Below are 22,601 nucleotides of genomic sequence, written 5' to 3' on the forward strand. Positions count from 1 at the left end.
TCGATCCTCATGTAAATGCGGAAATTGACGAGATTGGATTTGTTGGAACTGTGATGCGCCGGGTCACACATACATTGAATGTATGGAAGCTAGGCAAGTGTTTTGTCTTTGATGCGGTGGGAAAAATTCTTTTAAGCCCACTTGTCGCAATTGTGCGAAATCGAAACAGGGAAACGGTCAGAGAGATATCCGTCGGAAGTAGACGTGACATCCACCTTGTGCCATCTATTCGACGTTATATGCGGCTGCGATTTTTGGGACACATTTGGACTAAAAGTTTATATACCCACAATCTGGGAGATATGTTTTCCTAGTGAGGATCCGGATAAGCTATCCCTTAATACCGAACAGCGTCATAAACTTAATAATGTAGTTTCAGCGCTTCGAAACTCAGAAATTGAAGGCCTTGGATGCACGTCACTAACTGAGCATGTCATCGACACTGGAGATGCTAAACCAATAAAGCAGCGATGCTACCCAATATCATCTGCGGTAAAAAAGCTTTTATGTGGCGAGGTCGATAGAATGATTTCATTAGGCGTCATAGAAGAAGCTCCCAACTCGTCGTGGTCTTTGCCAACAGTCGCAATACTGAAACCAGGCAAAGTGAGGATGTGTGTCGACAGTAGGAAATTGAACTCGTTAGGGGTTAAAGACGCTTACCCAATTCCAAACATTGACGGCTTATTGGCTAGACTTCCTCCAGTTTATTGTATATCGAAAATTGATTTTAAAGATGCCTTCTGGCAAGTTAAACTTGAGGGAGGTTCAAAACAAAAGACTTCTTTTAACATCCCAAATCGGCTATTGTATCAATTTACCAGTTTGGCTATGCAGTGCGCTACAGACTCTATGTAGGTTGATTGATAAGGTAATTCCTTACGACCCGAGTATTTGTGTTCTTGGATGGGAGGCCACCGTAGCGCAGAGGTTAGCTTGTCCGCCTATGATACTGGCAACATTTGTGAGGTGCTATGCCATGTAAAACTTCTCTCCAAAGAGGTGTCACACTGCGGCACGCCGTTCGGACTCGGCTATAACAAGGAGGCCCCTTATCATTAGCTTAGAATTGAATCGGACTGCACTCATTGATATGTGAGAAGAGAATTTTTTTACTTGGATGATTTGTTAATCGTGTCCAAGGACTTCATCCAACATTTAACTCATTTATTGGAAGTAGCAACTCAACTGAGAAAGGCGGGATTAGTAATAAATGTGGCAAAAAGTAGCCTTGGTTTGAATAAGGTTAAATATTTCGGTTATATAGTTGGAAACGGCTCATTGCAGGTCGACGAGGAAAAGATTCAGGCAATTTAGGAGATACCAGCACGAATATCTATTAAACAACTACGTAGATTTCCGGACATGTCCGGTTGGTATCGCCGTTTTATTCGAAATTATTCGTCTCTAACCTTTTTGCTTGAAGAGCTCCTTTCGAAGAAGAAAAGGTTTACTTGGTCCGAAATACAACAAGGCGTTCAAGAGGAGCCACTCTTGAACGCCATTGACGTGGATGCAGTTCCATCTTTTGATTTGAACTCTGGTGCATTTCAAAGTTTGGAGTACCCAAAACTTAAAACGGATACAACAGAATCGAGTCATCCTGATTTTAAAGGGGTGGATGACTTTATTTACAAAAGAACTAGCTTCACTTCTGGAAATATAGATGAATCAGATTCGTGAAAGTTGTATGTACCGACTGAACTTAGGGAGGTAGTGATGCATTCATTGCATGATGTTGCGAACGCTGCTCACCGTGGAATTGCCAAGACTCTGGAGCGAATCCGACGATACTTTTATTGGCCTAGGCTAGCTACTGATGTACGAGAATACATCCAAAATTGCATCTCGTGCAAAACGTCGAAAACTCCAACCTATGTTTTAAGACCACCCTTTGGACAAATGGTGCAGACAGAACGCCCGTTTTAATGGTCCATTGTCTAAAACAAAGGCTGGTAATTTTGGTATTGTAATAATTCTGGGCCATTTTCAAAGTTTACTTTTATGGTTCTACTGCGTAAACTTGTTTCGAAGAATATCAAAAACTACCTTCAAAGGGATATATTTAATTGCTACAGAGTGCCTGAAATCATAGTGACTGACAACGGGCCCAATTTCGATATACGACAGCCAGAACGCCCGTTTTAATGGCCCATTGTCTAAAACAAAGGCTGTTAATTTTGGTATTCTAATAATTCTGCACCATTTTCGAAGTTTACTTTTATGGTTCTACTGCATAAACTTGTTTCGAAGAATATCAAAAACTACCTTCAAATTGATATATTTAATTGCTACAGAGTGCCTGAAATCATAGTGACTGACAACGGGCCCAATTTCGATATACGTACTTCGAGAAATTCTTACAGATTTTTGGAGTGAAACATATCCTAACTGCGGTTCACAGCCACCAAGCAAATGCAAGTGAACGCGTAAATCGCTCGATTAACGAGATCTTACGTTCCTATGTGCGTAAGGATCAACGGGAGTGGGATTTATACTGGGACAGCGTGAATTGTGCAATACGAAATAACATACACCGGTCAACTGGACGAAATCCATATTAAATTCTCTTTGGACAGTCTATGATAACTCACGGAGAGGATTATAGAATAATGCACAAACTAAATCTGCTAAACGAAGCAGATACACGGCTTGAAAGACAAGACTAACTATCTATTTTACGTGAGGGTTTTCGCGAATAAGTAAGGAAATCCTATGAGAAGAACGCTCGCATTTACAATCTAAGTTACAATAATTTTTTACAATTTCCAGTTGGGTAGAAAGTGATTCGAAGAAATTTCGAACAAAGCTCTAAAGTTTTGAATTTTAGTGCGAAATTGGCTCCAGTTGGTGTGGAGGCTGCAGTGTTGCGGAAAATAGGGCACGTAAACTACGAACCTCAAGATGTGGAAACTGGGTGTAAAGGAATATATCACGCGAAAGATATTTTGACTTGAAATAAACATGAAGCCTTAAGGAAGTCAGCCTTAGGAGTTTTAACGCCTATGCCTTCTTTTTGGGATGGGGATTCAATTGCAGGAGAACTGTACAGAGAGTTATTGGTTTTGGAAGGTTTTAATTTTCAATGAAGGTGGCTTTGAAAAATAATTCGAAAAGAAACTAGAAGAAAATTTTGTTCGAAGAGATTCGAATTGAAAATTTTAAGGACTCGACTGACTTGCTTTTCGGAAGAAAAAAAATTATTATAGATAAAATATTTTGTTTTCCTTGAAAAAAGACAAAACATAAATATATAAAAATAATATACACTACGTTGAGTCGTAAGAATTATATTAACTTTGGTGAAAAGGAAGATCTGGCCGTCTAATGCTGGAAATCTAAGGGTTTAATATGCTGAAGTGATCATAACGATGGTACATCGAAATTTTTTTCCTCGTTTTAATGCGTGGTCACTGGTACCAATTTATGGTACAACAACAGGCCTGCGGTCAACTTTAAGGATCTAAAGCTGAGTTTCTTTTCAAATTTAACCCATCGAAAGGTTTCCACTCCATTTAAATTTATTCATAAAAAAAGCTTATTACATTAAACTTGCTATTTTATTATTATTTTTTTTCACTTAATGTCTTGATAATTTTTTTTTAATAATTAAAATTTAATATTTACCAAAAATAGCTTATACACATTTATAATTTTTTTCCACCAAAAATATAATTGATTTTAACACTCTGTTATTTAACCTTAAATTTTGCTACACTGTTTCTAGAATGATTGTTTACTGTATAATATAGATAGCGTTTAAAAATGAATAAGTTTGATATTTTTTTTCTATGAGTGATTTAGGGCGGAAGTAGCGCAATCAACAAGGGTTATCCAATGACACTTAATTAGGACAACTTAGGTGGGAGAGTAATGGGGAAAGCTAAATCTTTCTCTTCTTTCACTCGAAAGCTTCAAATTTATCGTTCGTTTTAAGTTCATATTATTTACTCGTTATATGTCGTTACTATTCGTCACGGTTTATGCTACCTAATTTTCCTCAATAGGCATTGTCCATACATTCTCTGACTTCTGAATATACCCCACCGTAATAGTTCTCGAGTATGGAATCTTCCTTAGCCTAGAGGCCTCAGATGTTTCCTTCACGGAGCTACAGAATTCTACCCAGGATTTGTTCTGAGCCTTACTCAGCTCGCCCTTATATTTTCTTAGCTCAGCCTTATAGAGGTCCCAATCGTGTGGTGCTATTATGGCTTTCGCTCTTTTGAAGAGTTTTCTCCAAAGCTTCCTTAGACCAACCTGCTCTGGGGTCCACCATGTCGGTCGCTGTTTGCTCCTTGGCTTGGCACTAGGACATGCTGACAAAAACGAGTGATTCAGGGCCTTCGTGATCCGCTTAACCAATATGTCTACATCATCCGCAGTTTCTACTTCCTTTTTTTGGTTTAGAAGGGACATACGAGCAGAATTTGTGCCGAAAATTATTCCAATACGCCTTTCTTCCGTTTAGCCGAGGGAGTAATATAACGATGATCAGAGAAGCTGTGGTCATCCAACACTTCCACTCGCATATTCTTCCACTTATGTATTCCGATACAATAGTAATATCTAATACCTCCTGCCTGTTCCTGGTAATAAAGGTCGGTTTATCCCCTTTATTACAAGTCGCCACAAAGCTGTCATTGAGAGTGGACGTGTTATTTTAAAGCTCGCATTAAAAAAGCAAAGTTTTCATAGTTTCAGTTATGATCACTACGAATAAAAATAAAAACACGATTTTGAATCGATCTGGTGACACATAAAAATGCATCATGGCTGGAGAATTTTCTGCAATCACCCATCGATGCGTAAAAGAAAAAAACAATTGAATCCTAATATAAATGCAGTTCCATCTAATATTGAAATTCCAATGAATCAATTCCAATGGACCAGTTGAGTCGCTGACTACACGAGACTTAATACTCTGCCGCCTTCCGGCCTATTGACTCCATCGAACACAGCTGCTTCATCAAATGCTCCTAGTGCCTCTGCCTTACCGTCTGGAACAACAACATTTTACACTCCACAAGCTACACCCAAACTACCAACTACGACTCCTAAACCACTAAAAGTTGCCCCGAATAAGAAAGCGATTTTTGTAGCGAAATTCGCTGCTGAAACTTCCACTTATGACATGTTATTTTATATAAAATCAAAGATTGACATTGATGTCGAATTGAGTGTACCATTAAAGGCGTAGCAAAGCTTCTTTCCGAATCATTGTTCCAGAAGACATTTTTGAAGACGTTATAAAACGGGATTTTTGGCCCGCTTAGGCATTTATCCGAGAATATACTTTAAGGATACGCCTCGATCTGATGTTGTTTACCTCCCAACTAATTCTAACTCTGAAATTATGCCAAAAAACTGAATTTATCATTTGCTGCTGATTACATATTTCTAGTATATCAAAATGTTAGAAGGTTAAATACAAAACTGACATCTCCTTACTCAGATAGCTTTATTTTCGATATCATATCATCGCTTTTACTGAAACTTGGCTTCAGAATAAGGTATACGATTCTGAAATATTACATTCCAAATATCATATAGGCGTGATCGGAACGATAAAATGAAAAAATCTGGCTGTGGTGTGCTAAAAAGTATGTATTATCACTTGTAGCGTGTAGACGTGTTTATTTGAGCTCCTGATAAAACGCTTCATACTCTGTTCATAAACTACAAAATGATACAAATAAAAGCAAATTCAACAAGTGGTACACCCTGTGTTCAACAATAATCATATTCGAGTAACAGAAAGTGTTATGTGTTACAAACATTTGCAATTTATTTTTGTGTAAAATAAAAAGCAAAGACGAAATTACAAACAACTAACATTACAAGAACAACGAGTGAGAAGCTAATACACATTAGAGAACTGACTGTGAGAGTAAAAGAGAAGTGTCAAGCGAAACGTCAGATATAAATTGCGAAGTCGCTTAAACATAATTCGCAATAGTAATTTGACCGTTAAATTTAAATTCTACAGTGGCTCAAAGCGAAAGTATTGTTTACCTTGTATCGTTCGGTAGTGTTATTGGGTCTTTATAATTAAAACTCAAACCTGGTAACACCTATCACGGAATTGCTCAACCCCAATAAGAACAACTTTCTTCATCGTATTCAATACATACAACGAGTCCATTTGAAAGGACTATCTGAATTTCGGAAGAGAAACAATACCACCTTATCTCTCAACCTGATTGGATTTGACTCAACATGTCAGTTCTATATAAATGAAAAAATTTCGAATTCAAATTATAGAATTTTACAAGATGCCCTCTCCCTAAAAAGAAAGAAACTTTTACACTCAGCTTACACTTTCAAAGGACTAGTGTATGTGAAGCGTGATCCCAGCGACGTTCCGGTATGCATTGAAAATTCTGATGCTTTAAATGGGTTTCGTCATACTAACCACACACAAAATTCTACTACTAACATCATCTCATAAACCACAACTATTCTCATGTCATTTATGTTATCCTATATTTAGTTCTTTTGCCATGCATTTCTTACATTTTTATTATAGTACCTTATCATTCATCAAAATTAATTTATCTTCACCCATAACATTTATCATCTTCCGAGTTGCTGAGGATTTAATTAAATCTTTTTACTTCTTTAAATATGACTGCTACAACTAATACTAGAGATACAACGGCGAATATGATCAGGATATTGTCTAGGCAACATAAGGGATTAAATATCTGTCATATTAATGCCCAAAGCCTGAATAACAAGCTTGACGAATTCAAGATGATTTTTGAGAACTCTGATATTGATATAGTGTGTGTATCGGAGACATGGCTGAATCAATCAACACCTAATGCGTTTATTGATCTCTCAGGATATAGCGTGCATAGAGCTGATAGATTACGTCGTGGGGGCGGCACCGCTCTGTATGTGAGAAACTACCTGAATACTCAGTTATGTACAAAGTCTAACCCAGGTGGCCCAATTGAGTATGTTTTTGTTGAGGTGTCTGCTGCCGATACCAAGCTCCTAGTGGGGTGCGTTTATAGACCGAACAACCGTACGGATACGCGAGATTTTTTCTCTGTCCTTGAACCTCTCTCTCTTGGTTACTCAGACATTGTGGTTGCTGGGGACTTCAACTCTAATGTTTTACAGGACACGAGCTTGACGTTTGAAATGTCTTCCTTGGGGCTTTTGCCTGTCAATTCAACAATTCCCACGCATTTTTCCGCATCCTCCAGCACGCTTCTCGATCTGTACTTTGTTAGTGACAATTCGAAAGTCCTCCTATACGACCAACTGTCAGCCTCATGTTTTTCGAACCATGACTTGATCCTTTTATGTTATGAATTTGAGCTCACCAGGACTAAGGAAACTTATTCATATAGAGACTTTGCCCGTCTCGAGTGCTTTCGAGTGCTGTGCTCATCGACTGGGATCTGATATTTCGTATGGAAACTATCGATGAACAAACTGACTTTCTACAGAGAAATATCCGTGACCTACAGGAACTTACGGTTCCACTCAAGACTAGAGAAGTGTCCTCCAGATCGAAACCGTGGTTCTCCCGGGATATTCGTTCGGCTATTCACGTGAGGAATATGTCGCATCGCAGGTGGAGACGTTTCAGGACGCCTGAGTTACATGATGCCTTTCGCTTAGCAAGAGACCATGTCAATAAGTTGATTAAGATAGCCAAGAAAGAGTACTATTACAGACGCTTTACTTCTGCAATAGGCTTCAAGAGAACGTGGAAGGTTATTCGAGACATAGGAATTGGGAAAGATACTAATAGATGTTCAACAAACTTGGACATCAATGGGCTTAACGATGCCTTTGTTAATGTCCCACAGATCCCAGTTGATCCCAATTTCTATGGCTTCAATGTGTCCCCCTCCCTCGATGACGACTCTGGTTTTGGCTTTAGCTGTATTGGTCCCACCGATGTCCTTGAGTGCGTCGCGACTGTAAAGTATAACGCTGTCGGATCTGATGGCATTGATCCTAGATTTGTAAGACTCTTGCTCCTCCTTATTATTCCTCATGTAACCTATGTTTTCAATAGGATTTTGACCACGAGTTACTTTCCTTTAGCGTGGAAACATGCCAAAGTCATCCCACTGCCTAAAAATTCCAAGGAATATAGACCAATTGCGATTCTTTGTTACTTGTCAAAGGTCTTTGAGAAATTGTTGTATTTGCAAATGTCGTCTTTTGTCAACGAGAACTCTTTGTTATATGTGAGACAGTCCGGATTTCGACCTTACCACAGCTGCGTAACTGCCTTGGCAGAGGTCACTGAGAGGATCAGGGTCAATTTGGAGAATGACAAGATAAATTTCCTTGTTCTTCTTGACCATTCTAAGGCATTTGACACTGTGGATCATTCCTTGTTATGTGATAAGATGAGACATCTTTACAATTTTTCCTCTACGTCCGTTCGTCTTATTTTGTCGTACCTGTCACACCGCACTCAGTCCGTCAGTTATAAGTCTTCTTTATCGGCACCTCTGCTTGTTTCAAAAGGTGTTCCTTAGGGATTAATTCTGGGTCCTCTTCTCTTTTCATTGTACAGTAACGACTTGGCGGGTCAATTGTCTTATTGTGAGGTACATATGTACGCTGACGATGTACAAATATATATCGGCAGTCCGAGGGATGAGATTGCTGAAAACATACGTCTGCTTAATCATGATCTGTCAAGAGTCAGCACGTGGGCGAAAGCCAATGGCCTGTGTCTCAACCCTATAAAGTCCAAGTGTGTGGTTATCAGAAACAGGCTGTCTCGTTTTTCATGTGATGTCGGTATATTCATTAACGACTCTAGATTGGAAATCGTTCCTCATGCAAAGAACTTGGGCGTTGTTATTAACAGCACTCTGACTTGGAGTAATCATATCGACTCTGTCGTTGGTCAGGGATATTCAAAATTGCGTGCTCTCTGGGCCACTCAGTCGGTTACTCCGCTGCGGATTAGGTCTCTCTTGGCAAAGACTTATCTTGTTCCTGGCATTCTCTACGGCTGTGAGTTGTTTGCTAATTGCGACTCGGTAAGTAGACGTAAGCTAAACACTCGCGTTACTTGTTATGTATTTGGCTTGAGACGGCGCGATTCCATCTCTGAATACTGTTTATCTCTGTATGGCGTCTCCTTACAGCAATTGTTGTTCCTAAGATCGCTTACTTTCCTGCATAAACTGATCTACACGCTGGCACCACAATATCTGTATGGATTTATTGATTTCGCCAGATCTACTAGAGGTAAAAAAATCATTCCCAAAATGTATCGGAGGCTTGTTTCTGAATGGCATATGTTTTTTTCGGATCAACTAAGTCTACTAATTCCTCTTTAATTGATAAATTCACTTTTGTTTTTTTTTTTTTTTTTTTTAAATTCAAATCTACAAAGCCACGATTGTTAGTTTTTTCCGTAAGTTATTCATTCAAAATCTGTGATGTATTGTATAGCTATAGATTCTTAGCTTTAAGTGTTTACTATGTACAATTGTTGGAGATATTACCCGCACTTTAATTATAAGAATTTTATATTCTTGTTGTGCGGGTGTAAATAAATAAATTACGAATTAAAAATTAATAGCGGTCTCCACTGAATTTCCTTCTGAAGAAATAATATTGGAATCTTCCTTGGATATTGAATTTGTAGCCGTAAAATACGTCCCACCCTCTCATGTGAGGATATTTATTTAAAATACGTATCTGCAATCCAATCAGCATTTCAGTCGTCTCAACACAGAGACACATTGATTGTCCTTGGTGATTTTAATCTTCCTCAAATTAACTGGATTCATTCGTCCGAGTCAAGATTTAACACCTTTGATACCAATGGCATTTCTAATGAATGCATCGGCATATTGTAAAATTTTGGTCTTTTTCAAATAATTACATAAACAATTCATTTTCTAAATTACTCGATCTTTCTTTCGTTAATCAACCATCTGAGTTATGTTTAAGTTCTAATGATCCGGTTGTAAGTCCCGAGGATAGATATCATCCGACACTCAAATTACTTATACCCTATCCCACTTCTAAAGTTAAAAGAGATGTAGCAATTGAAAAGTGTACTGTTTTGCTTAAACTGATTACATCAAACTGGACTCACTACTCTCATCTGTTCATTGGAATGAAATTTTCAGATCTAAAGATATCAATGAAATAATTTAAAATTTTTATACTGTGCTACTTGACATTATTTCTCAATCTGTCTATAAAACTACTTTTTGCAACGCATCTGGTCCTCCATGGTCAACGTCTGACTTTTCGATGTGTTCATTAACAAGATTCGAATATAATAAAAAAAAAAACAAATTGGCATATGGTAGTTATTTGAATAAAATTAGAAATCAATTGAAATTAAATCCTAAATCCTTCTATAAATTTGTGAATTCAAAGCGCCGTTGTAATAGTTTACCGAACTTTCTTAGATATAAAGCTAAAGTAGCTGATAACGATTCAGGCATTGCCGACATCTTTGCAGACGTTTTTAGCACTACCTACTCAGATAATTATTATGATTTATGTGGAACATATCCATACACAATCAACAATATAGCTTTTATAGACGTGTCTGAGATTGGCGAAAACGTAGTAATTGAAAATTTAAGGTCACTGAAGATATCTGGACCGGGATTAAAGATCCAGATGGAATTCCATCGAAAATTTTAAAGCATTGCGCTCTCGAACTTTCGTATCCCCTTTGTACAATTTTCAACAGTTCATTAAAGCATGGATATCTGCCGGAATTGTGGAAGAAATCTTATATAAGACCGTTATTTAAAGCCGGAAATCGCAATGAGGTATCTAATTACAGAGGCATTTCAATTTTGCTATTGAAGGTTAATTTTGCAAGTGCTTCATTTTTTGCTTTATTTGGTAAAATGAAAATGTTATTTGTCGTTATTTAGCAAGTATGGCAAAATTCAAAAGAGCTTTTAGTAGCCTGAAATTTTTAGTTGCAATTTTTTGAACATCAACTGTAGTTTAACCAAAATGTTACGGTGGTTGATCTCATAATGTTGGTTCCGAACGCTAAACGCTATATTGAAAAGGAAAGTGATGATTGTTCATATTTGTTACGCGTGTTCTTTATGTTCTTTAATTGCTGGTTTCGATTAATGACCCAATAAAATAAAAAGCCGGAAATGCAAAGCGATTGGCATAGGCAATAAATGGCGTGGGTTATGGTTGGATGCAAAGTATGATAACAAAATGAAGAATGAATGTAAGAAGCTACCGCATGTGTGACATACTATTAGTGTAGGTATATATCATATTACGAATATTGTGGTGGCCGTAAATCCCCCATCGCAGGTGTGAGGCTTCGACGAAGACAAAATGTAGGTTCTTTTGCTCAATTTTAATAATAAGCAATACAATGATACAAATTGGGCTTTTATTGCTACTGGCGATTGTGTAATAATTTTTGGTTTACAAATGTGATTGTGTCGTTGTATTGAGATAATTATAGATCAGGAAGGGAGTCGTTATGTTCTTTAATATTTAACATAATGTCTTCTTATATAAACCTTTCTTTTACGTTTATCTTATAATTTTCATACGTTCTGTGTTATGTTATAAATATTACAGTTTTCGAATTTTAGTATGAATATCTTAATTTTTTTAAAAATAAAAGTTGTGTTACAGTTTGTTTCCATTTAATCATTAAAGTTTTTAAATGTTATTAGGCCGGGATATATTTTTTTCTCCTCTCCATAACTGTTGAATTAATTTTACTATTACAATTAGCATGTAGCTCCTTTTCTTTACTTACTTACTTTAATTGGCTATGACAGAATATTTGTTCCACTAGCCGAACGTAGAATAGCGTTCCAAGCGCCTCGATCTCCTACGCACATTCTAAAATCTCTGACACCAAGTTTCGAGATGTCTCCCACAACTTGATCTTTCCATTGGGCTTTTGGTCTTCCCGGTTTGCGTGTACCACCGTGTTTGCCTTTAAAAGACTTCTTTGCTGGAGCTTCTTCATACATTCTGACAACATGACCTAGCCAACGCAGCCATTGTATTTTGATGCGTGTAACTATGCTATCGTCGTCATACAGCTCGTGGTTCATACGTCGCCTATATTCTCCGTTAACGCAAACTGGTCCATATATTTTACGAAGAATCTTTCTCTCAAAAACTCCAAGCACTGCCTCATCTGCTTTTACAAGTACCCATGCTTCAGAACCATATAACAGCACGGATAGTATCAGTTACTTGTAAAGTGTAGATGGCCTTGTTTCTAAACTGCTTACTTAGTCCAAAGTAGCATCTGTTTGCCAGTATTATTCTTCGCTTTATCTCAAAACTGGTGTCATTCGTTTCGGTTACGGCGGTGCCGAGGTAGATAAAGTTACTGACTATCTCAAAGTTGTGATTCCCAACTTTCTCCATGTTCTTTATCTGCTCGGTTGTACAAGGCTTTTTGGGAGTGGAGACCATCCATTTCGTCTTATCTCCATTTACTGCCAGACCCATTTTCACTGACTCTCTTTCGATTCTTTCAAAGGCTGCAGTTACTGCTTCCGGGGACCGACCTATGATATCGATATCGTCGGCATAGGCAAGTAGCATGTGCTCTCTTGTGATTAGTGTGCCATATCTATTCACTTCTGCATCTCGTATAATCTTCTCTAGCAGGATATTAAAGAGATCACACGATAGGCTGTATCCTTGTCTGAAACCTCGTTTGGTATTAAATGGTTCGGAGAGATTCTTTCCTATTCTTACTGAGGAACGCAGACATGGCTTGAAATACCTTTGAGCGTAAAGGAGTATCGAAGGCGCCTTTGTAGTCAACAAAGAGGTGGTAGGTGTTGATTTGTCCTTCTCGGGTCTTTTCCAGGATTTGGCGCAGTGTGAATATCTGGTCTAGGGTGGATTTACCAGGTCTAAAACCGCATTGATAGGGCCCAATTATCTCATTGACTTTAGGTTTTAATCTTTCACACAGTACGCTCGAGAGTATCTTGTATGCGATGGGGAGGAGACTTATTCCTCTGTAGTTGGCACATTCCGTCTTGTCTCCTTTCTTGTGTACGGGACATAGTATGCTGAGGTTCCAATTATCGGGTATGCGTTCTTCTAGCCAGATTGCGCAGATCAGCTGATGCATACGCCTTATCAGCGTGTCGCCTCCGGTCTTAAATAGTTCAGCGGGTAACCCGTCGGCTCCTGCTGCCTTGTTGTTCTTTAGTCGGGTTACTGCTACTTGGACCTCATTCTGACTAGGAGGTAAACATTCTATACCATCATCGGACACTAGCAGTTGGGTAAAATGTTCTTTCCATATCCTCAGCATGTTGTCTGTGTCAGTTACCAGATTTCCTTCTTTGTCTCTGCAGGAGGATGTGCCTGCACCAATGCCATCGGTTTGGTGTTTAATTCTTTGGTAGAATTTCCGGACTTCGTTCTGACTCCTGTACATCTCAATTCGCTCGCACTCACGTCTTTCCACTTCCTTTTTCTTTCTGCTGAATAGACATTTCTCCCCTCTCCTTTTCTCCCGATACCTCTCCTTCATCTGGCGCGTTGCTACTGATTGCAGGGTTGCTCTATATGCCGCATTCTTGGCTTCAGTAGCATCTCGACACTCTTGGTCGTACCATGGGTTTTTTGGAGGAGGCTTTCAGTATCCAAGTACGGATTTCGCGGCATTTTCCATGGAGTGGGCAATAGTTTGCCACTGCGCCATTATATCATCGGAACAAGGAGTGCTTTCATCAAGCAGTTGGGTCAGTCATGTGGAGTATGCCGCTGCCATTTGCTGTGTCTGCTGCTTTTCAATGTCCAGCTTCCGTGCAGTGTCAGATCGTACTTTCCTCGCCATGTTCAAACGGGTGCGAACATTTGCTGCAACAAGGTAATGATCCGAATCTATATTCGATCCACGGATCGATCGTACATCTAACACGCTGGATGAATGCCTTCCATCTATCACAAGGTGATCAATTTGGTTTCTCGTGCTTGATCGGGTGACAGCCATGTGGCTTTGTGGATATTTTATGTTGAAATCTGGTGCTACTAACTACCATGTTTTTTGCCGCGGCGAAATCTATCAGCCTCAACCCATTACTGGACGTTATCTCGTGGAGGCTAAACTTTCCGACTGTTGGACCAAAAATTTCTTCCTTCCCTATTTTCGCATTAAAATCTCCCAGAACGATTTTAATATCATGGGCGGGGCAGCGGTCATATTGTCTCTCTAGGCGCTCGTAGAAAATATCCTTGGTCTGCTCGTCTTTGTCTTCCGTCGGGGCATGGGCACAAATAAGACCGAGGTTGAAGAATTTGGCTTTTATGCGGATTGTGGCTAGCCTCTCATCCACCGGAGTAAAGCTGGAGACTAGGTGTTTCAGTCTTCGACTAACCACAAATCCGCAGCCAAATTCATGCCTCGTGTTATGGCAGCTATAGTATAGTTCGTCACCGTTTGGTGTTGTAGTGACGCCATTCCCAGTCCATCGCACTTCCTGTAAGGCGGTTATGTCTGCCTTGTACTTCTCTTGTACATCCGCCAGCGCGTATACTGCACCTTATCTATAAAAAGTGCGGACATTGCAGGTGCAGATCCGCAAATCATGGTCCTTTTTTCGTTTGCGTGGGTCGTCAACGTTGGGGGGGTCCGTTTTTACTATTCCTTTGTTTTTCATAGTAGTGCTATGTTTTCCGGGGACGGGTTACTGGCCCAGCGCCCCAACCGCATGGGTTTGTGGGATTGCATGTATCCCTCGTTGTGGCGAGCCGCTTGCTCCAAGATCCGACGCTCGCCGCCAGCCGCCCCTAACCTGGGAACAGACGCTGATGTTGGCCATTAGTTATTTGAAGGCGCCAATAACTCGCCTTGTCATCTCGAGTATCATTGGCACTCAGTATTTAGTTAAGAGCCAGTGCCACCTGACTCCTCACTGAGACTCTCCTCTCGAAAATCGCTGACTGCTCGCGGCCGCATTTGCAGCTACTCCGCATAAAAACGGAGCTTTCCACCATCCGCAACCTGTGGACGCGCCCGGTAGCTTTCAGCTAAGCTTCCCGTGATAACGATGGGCACCACACAAGTCGGAGCTCAAAGTTCCAGCCTGTGTGGTGCTCATAGTCATCCCGTATCGGCCGGGAGCTCCTTTTCTATCATGCTATATTTCAGTTCATAGTCGTTAAGAGTTCTACTTGCGTAGCATATCGGGTGGTTATCTTGAGATAAAACGGATCCTAGTGCGAAGTTGCTTACGTCGGTATTAAAAGCAAACGGGTTGGAAAAATCGGGGTAGACCAATATGGGATCATTAAAAGTAGTGTTTTCAGTGTTTTGAAAGTTTTTCTTTATTCGGGATGTTCAAAACACAATTATATCACGGAGATAAAATAGGCATACTTTGTCTAGTAGCCTAAAATGTTATTCATAAGCCGAGGGAACGCGGCTTGGCATTGGCAAAAATTCATGATGCCCCCCTTCGACCGAAAATGCGGTTTTATGGATGTCATTACCTGCAATTTGAACTTTGCTAAATCGAGTGTGGTAGTCCACGAACAGCCTCCCTTTCTTCTGTTCGCTTGCGTCGTCATTTTTCGCGACTATTCAGATGGGTGCTGAATAACGTGAATTTGGAGGTCTGATGATTCCACTCTCTAGCATTTCCTGTATTGTGTATTCACTTCTTCTATGTGAATGTAAGAGTAGCGTTTGTTTGTTTGGTATGGATTGGAATATTGTCAAGAGTATTGATGCTTTATTGCGTTTGTGAACGTTATATTTGAGTTTATCTGGTAGATCAATGAGGAGTGTTTGGCAATTAGTCGTGAGAGCTTTACTCTTTCTTCCAAGTTCAAGTGGTCCAATATTGTCTGGTACAGAATTGGAAAGCTACTTTGGTTGTCTCTTGTTATGTCATCGTCAGTTAGGCAGTAGTTGTTTCCTGGAACAGACCATGAATCCTTGGGTTTGATGTGTATGATTTCGGGACATTCAAGACTGGTGTCTATCTCGACCTTGAAGTTTTGTGTATTATATACCCTTCTTCCAGGATTGGAAGTATGGCAATCTCTAATATGGACTAATCCTCTTTCTACCTTTGTGATCAGATTTTCTGTACGGGTGGTAGGAATCTTAACGGGACTGTTCGGTCATTAATTTTTATGATGTTATTCTCGTTGTCCACCATAGAGTTATACTTACCTAGAATGTCGTTTCCGATTATCCCATTTTACATGTCATGAATTTCGCATTCAATTAAATAAATCCAATCGTCTGGATTTTCTAATTCGGAAATCATTGGTTAACTGGTGTTGGTCTTGACGTTGTTTTGAAGGGTCTGTAGGTTTACATAAACCCGGATTAATGAGTGAATGTGTTTCTCCGGTGATACTGGTATCCGGTATCTCCGGTCACCTTTCACCGTTATGTGCGGTAATCCTCCTAGCATTGTCGGTGGCGTCGGCAAAGGTAACAGTTTCAGAGTCTATATGTTCCTATTGTACTCTGACGTATTCCCCATAACTAAGTTCGAATTTTTCCTCCTAGGGAGGTATTCTATGTCTGAGTTGTGGACCAGATTAATGTCCATTGGTTCGGGAGCGGGTAGGCTGCCATGACCTCCCTTACATGGTTGTGGATGGTGGTTGGCCTTGGCGCGAATTTTGGTTATTATGAATTTTTTGGCTAGGTTGAAAATGTTGGGGAAATGTATTGGTGTTTTGATAATTTCCATGTCTAGTTTGTTAGTAGGGGAACTGAAATTGGTATGGAGGCTAGAAATTCGTCTTTGTATTGGTTTGGGAGTACTGAATGCCTGCCTGTTGTTATTACCGCCAATATTTCTCACATTATTGTACCACGGTTTTCCTCTAGAATTGGTCATACCTATTGGCTTTGTGGGTTTGTTCCTGTAGTATGCGTATCCTGATTTGAAGAGGATTTCCATGGCGTTTTCCAAGTTAGTTGGATCGCGGCAAGCCAGAATAGTTCTCATGGGTTCCGTAATTTTTACCTTGAAAATATTTAGTGCACTCTGCAAATTATTTCTTGCAATTTGCCCTGAGTTGGCCCTACCACCCATTTTCATGGATGTCTTATTATTAAGACATCGTAGCCTGTCCTTTTTGTCGTTGAAAAACTCTATTGTGTTCGTCCTAAACGTCGTGGAACGCATAGTCGTATAATTCCTCTATACTATTTTTTTCTCCGAAACTGTTCATCATTATTAGCTTTATATCGGTCCAAGACTGTGCGTGAAAGTTAATTTCGATAGTTTCCCTAGCTTTACCAATCTTCCATTTGAACATTTAGTCATCCATTAATTATGATGGGTGACTAAATGATCTATTCAAATTGGTAGATTTTTGTAACCAAATTAGTATCATTTGGTATTTCTTTACAGATGCAGCTAAAGGTCTGAAATTTGATTTGTACGTACAAGTAGGAAATATATGATGGGTGACTAAATAATCTATTCACTATTCGTACATTTTGGTTACAAAATTGGTACCATTTGGTATCTTCTTTACAACTGGATGTAGAGGTCTAAAATTTAATTACATACCACGAACTGTAAATAGATTATTTAGTCACCCATAATATAAAGGGTGATTTTTTAGCATCTATCTTTTTGGCAACACTGATTGAAACTGCTTACGCACGCTTCGTGTTTTATTTCTCCGTCAAATATCTTCAGTTTGGTCCATAATTTAACCATGAATCTTACAAACGAACAACGCTTGCAAATTATTGATTTTTTTTTTTTTTTCAAAATGCGTGCTCTATTAGGAAAGTTCATCGCTTCTTCCATAGAGCGACGAAGCTAATTTCTGTCTCAATAGGTACGTAAATAAGCAGAATTGTCGGTTTTGGAGTGAAGATCAGCCAATGCATCCAGAAAGTCACAGTTTGGTGCTGTTTATGGGTTGGTATCGTCATTGGACCGTACTTTATCAAAAATTATGCGAATCGTAACGTAACTGTGAATGGAGAGCGCTACCATGAGATGATATCCAACTTGCAAGAGCATGGGAACATTTTATTTCATGTTCGGGACCGGTCAATTGTCCTACTAGATCAGGCGATTTAACGCCTTAGACTATTTTTTGTGGAGCTATGTTAAAGCTCATGTCTAAACACACAAGCTCGATTAAAATGATGCATTGAAGCATTTATTCTTGAGATACCGGCCGAAATGGTGGAAAGAGTATACCAAAATTGGTCTCAGCGGATGCGCCATTTGAGACGCAGTCACGGTCAACATTTGCAAATATTAAACTATTGAACTGTACTATCGATTCAAATAATAATTTCATACATTTTTCTAAATTTTATGTTTTTTTGAAAAACTTTCCTATAGCTCAAAAAAATTCACCCTTTATTTCCTAGTTATACCTACAAACGAAATTTCAGACCTTTAGCTGCATCTGTAAAGAAAGTACCAAATGATATCAATTTTGGTGCCAAAATGTACGAATCAGACTAGGTTATTTAGTTACCCATCAAATATTTCCTATTTGTACCTTCATACCAACTCTCAGACCTCTAGCTGATGTGCAATAGCATCACTTTCTACAATGAGGCTTTTCTTCCTTACAGACGCGGCTTCAACCAGCAGCTTAAGATTTGAAGGCGGCATCTCTGAATCGGGTAAAAAAAGTTGGATATCATCTTACGATAGCGTCCACCATTCACAGGTACGTTTCCATTCACATTATCTTTGAAGAAGTACGGTCCAATGATATCACCAGCCCATAAACCTCTCCAAACTGTGACTTTTTCTGGATGCATTGGTAGCTCTTGCAATGCTTTTGGCTGATCTTCACCTCAAAATCGACAGTACTGTTTATTTACGTACCCATTAAGTAAAAAAATGAGCTTCAACCTAAAATGGAAGAAGCGCGCGATGAGCTTTATTAACAGAGCACGTATTTTGATAATATAATTCTATATTTGCAAGCGTTGTTCGTTTGTAAAACGATCCATGGTTAAATTATGGACCAATCTGAAGATGTTGGACGGAGAAACAAAACACGAAACGAGCGTGAGCTGTTTTAACCAGTGTTGCCAAAAAGATAATAGCTAAGAAATCACCCCTTATAAAGTGCAAATATATACTGATAGAAAAATGACGGTACTTTGCCAATAGGCCAAGCAAATAATACCAGCCAAGGCAAAGGAAATCTTGAAGAGGTCCAAACTACTGAAATCACCCGGACGGTACCCCCCCGGTCATCCTGTGGGGGGATATTATCGCCACTCCTATGGGTGACCACCATGAATATAAGGGCTGGATACTCTTCTAGATGTTCAATCTATTGAGGCGACAATAGGAAACCTGGAAGGACTAGAAGAGGTTTCCGATCGGAGAAATTGCTGTCAGAGTCACAGTCTCGGATTGACGGAAGATTATGCTGGGAGATCATGCTATACAGATGGATCAAAGCTAGTGGACACAGTGGGTGCTGGGGTCTACATTGAGAACCTAGGGACTGAGATCTGTTTTCAACTGCCTGGCCATAATACGTTCCTGCTGGCATTAATCCGGGTGATCACAAAATGCGTGAGTTGGTGGGGTGTTCACGAGTGGACGTCGAGTGTTAACATCCTTAGGGACAGGGAACTGGCCATTATGGCAATAACAAAAAAGTAAGCAGGTGATTAACGCCTTCTCTGAGATTGCACAATCCGCATTGTTTGGGTGCCGAGTCATAGCGAAGTAAAAGGGAATGAAAAAGCGGGCGATTTTTGCCAGTGAAGGCCTGAGGGCTGCCGTCCATAAACTTGGTTAACTCAAAGTCTTTCAAGTTGACACATTCCGAGTTAAGGGAGTGGTCCACGAACGTTTCGTTGTAACATTGTGGAACAGCGAAACGGCCGATAGGACGTCGAATATCCTATGAGGGGATCCAGATCGTGAGAAGATGAGACTATTACTAAAAGGAAGTAAGAATGAGGTCGGCATAGCTTTTGGTATCATAATGGCACACATAGGACTACGAGCAATATCGGTGGAGCAGGTAATAGCATGTGGGGATGATGATGAGACGTTAGACCATTTCTTATGTCATGGCAAAGCTTTCGCTGCTAACAAATACCGGTTCGATACCAGACAATGGCCAACTTAGAGGCGAGGTATGGAAAAGTATTAAAGGTATGGAAAGTAATGTTAGTACCACGGAACTCCTAACTTAGATTTTCTCTTTGGAGGTTTCTTTTGTAGTATTTAGAGCGCACAAGAAGCTTATTTCTGGCTTAGATGTATGTTCATAGTTGGCGCGGATTAATATTCGCACCCTCTTTTCAACCCTACCTAACCAATTAGCATATAAAGGGTGTTTTTTTTTTGTTTTTATCTTTTTGGCAACACTGGTTTAAACAGCTCACATACGTTTCATGTTTTGTTTCACTGTCAAACATATTCAATTTGGTTTGGTAATTTAACCATGAAGTCTTACAAACGAATTGAATTTTATTATCAAAGCATGTTCTGTTAAGAAAGTTCATCGCACGCCTCTTAATCTTTGGCTCAATGGGTACGTAAATAAGCAGGATTGTCGATTTTGGAGTGAAGATCAGCCAAAAGCATTGCAAGAGCTACCAGAGCATCCAGAAAAAGTAACATTTTGGTGCGGTTTATCGGCTGGTGGAAGGAGGCCACCGTAAGGCAGAGGTTAGCATGACCGCCTATGACACTGAACGCCTGGGTTCGAATGCTGGCGAGAACATCAGAAAAATTTTTTAACAGTGATATTCCCTTCCAAATGCTGGCAACATTTGTGAGGTACTGTGCCTTGTAAAAACTACAAAGAGGTATCGCATGTTCGGCACGCCGTTTGGACTCGGCTGTTAAAATAAGGCCCCTTATCATTGAGCTTAAACTTTAATCGAACGGCACTCATTGGTATGTTAGAATTTTGCTCTTAGCGGAATGTTCATGGGCGAACATATTTGCAAATTTGGCATCATTGGGGCGTACTTCTTCAAAGATGATGCGAATCAAATTCAAAGATAATGGTGAGTGCTATCGTGAGATGATGCCAACTTTTGTTTTGCCCTAAATGGAAGAGCTTGACTTGCATGACACGTGGTTTCAACAAAACGGTGCCACATGTCACACAGCATGGACTCATTAAGAGGCGAGTTCGGTGAAAAATCTTTTTCATGTCCGGGACCCGTCAATTAGCCGCCTAGATCGCCTTTAGGCAAATTTTTGTGGAGCTATGGCTATACAGACAAGCCCGCAAGATATATTATAGGTAGGGGCAGTTGCCCAACAACAAAATATAGGGTGCACTATCCGTCAAAATCAGGGATTAATGCCACTCTGAATTTGTGTATGTTACTATTTCGCGCCATTTTTCGTTGTTTGTGTGTGTCATGGTTCTTAACCATAAAACACACACACAACCAAAACTCGTTAACAGATAGTGTAAAATTTTATTCAGCTGTTAACGGTACACTACATGGTAATTATGTCATGCAAGCCCTGTTCACTTGACTCATTAGAAGACAACATTTAAGCATTTATTCATGAGATACCGCCCGAAATGTTGGAAAGAGTATGCCAAAATTGGAGTATGCGGATGGACCATTTGAGGCACAGTCAACAACATTTGCATGAAATAATCATCAAATAATCCGTACTATCGATTCAAATAAAGATTTCATGAATTTTTGCGAATTTTATGTGTTTTTTTTTTTAACTTTCTTATAGCTCTTAAAAAATCACCCTTTATTTTTAACACCATTTGGTATCAATTTAATACCAGACGTAAGAGGCTATTAAGAATTGATGATGGCACATTTCTATTCCTATCATCACGCTCAAGTGTTGTTAAGCTTTGTACTTAAAATATTGACGCCATTGTAAAATATTTGTTTTAATTTAATAAGAGGTTTAAATACGATTTCCGATGCTGTTGCTGTCACCGAATACTGAATTAATTGGTGAATACAAAGAATCGAGGTTGGTCACGGTGTAAGAACGTTCTTGTTATTTTATTTTCAAGATAGATAATCGAAATAAAATAAGATTAAAATTACTTTCAATTTTTTTTTTATTTTTGTATATTAGGGGGTTGACTATTCAAATGATAAACCAATAACAGTTTGGTACTAAAACCAACTACAGTTTGGTATTAAAACCAACACAAGTTCCGTAGTAAGGCTAGTACTAAACAGTACTAATCATTTTATATATGCTCTATGCCATGCGGGTTTACTTTGTTACTATACGGTGTTGGTTTGTTATCAATACCCTATGGCACTGAAATGAGCACGTTTGGTATCAATTTTCTCTGAGTGTAGTACTGACAAAAAAGATCTTAAAAATTACAAGCCTTTTTGGCACAAACGCCGAGGTAGTGAAACCCCGACTGTACTGTATTTAGAAAAAAAAACGTATTTTATTTTCTAATATCGACCTAATGTCACGTAAAATCTTTTCGTCTGGCACACTTGCTTAGATGAGTATTTTGGTATGTTTGAAATATATTGAGTTGAAAGTTTATGTTGGAAATCAATTCTTTGAGTTGTAATATTATCACTAAATATATAATTTAATAAGAAATTCTTATTCCAGATTTTTTGCAAAATTGGGTAATTCTTGTTTAAACAGTTATTTTGCAAAAAT

The 22,601-nt window shown here is 39.2% G+C and overlaps 2 protein-coding genes across 3 annotated transcripts in view; one reads left to right on the forward strand and one right to left on the reverse strand.

The window, feature by feature from the left end:
- Positions 1 to 22,601, reverse strand: part of LOC106083357 (uncharacterized) — a 303,300-nt gene that overhangs the window by 249,542 nt on the left and 31,157 nt on the right. The window lies entirely within an intron of this gene.
- Positions 8,571 to 16,172, forward strand: LOC131997928 (uncharacterized). The gene is made up of 3 exons (XM_059369810.1): positions 8,571 to 9,026; positions 9,135 to 9,154; positions 16,157 to 16,172. Exons 1-3 carry the CDS (start codon positions 8,592 to 8,594, stop codon positions 16,170 to 16,172), a joined length of 471 nt encoding a protein of 156 aa, XP_059225793.1. The 5' UTR covers positions 8,571 to 8,591.

This window comes from Stomoxys calcitrans, chromosome 5 (genome assembly GCF_963082655.1).
Source record: "Stomoxys calcitrans chromosome 5, idStoCalc2.1, whole genome shotgun sequence".
Lineage (NCBI taxonomy): Eukaryota > Metazoa > Arthropoda > Insecta > Diptera > Muscidae > Stomoxys > Stomoxys calcitrans.

Excerpts from the sequence above, each read along its gene's own strand:
- LOC131997928 (XM_059369810.1), top strand. The coding sequence starts at position 8,592 with ATGTACGCTGACGATGTACAAATATATATCGGCAGTCCGAGGGATGAG. Across the intron at positions 9,027-9,134 it reads TGTTTGCTAATTGCGACTCG|CAATTGTTGTTCCTAAGATC; the intron begins GTAAGTAGACGT and ends GTCTCCTTACAG.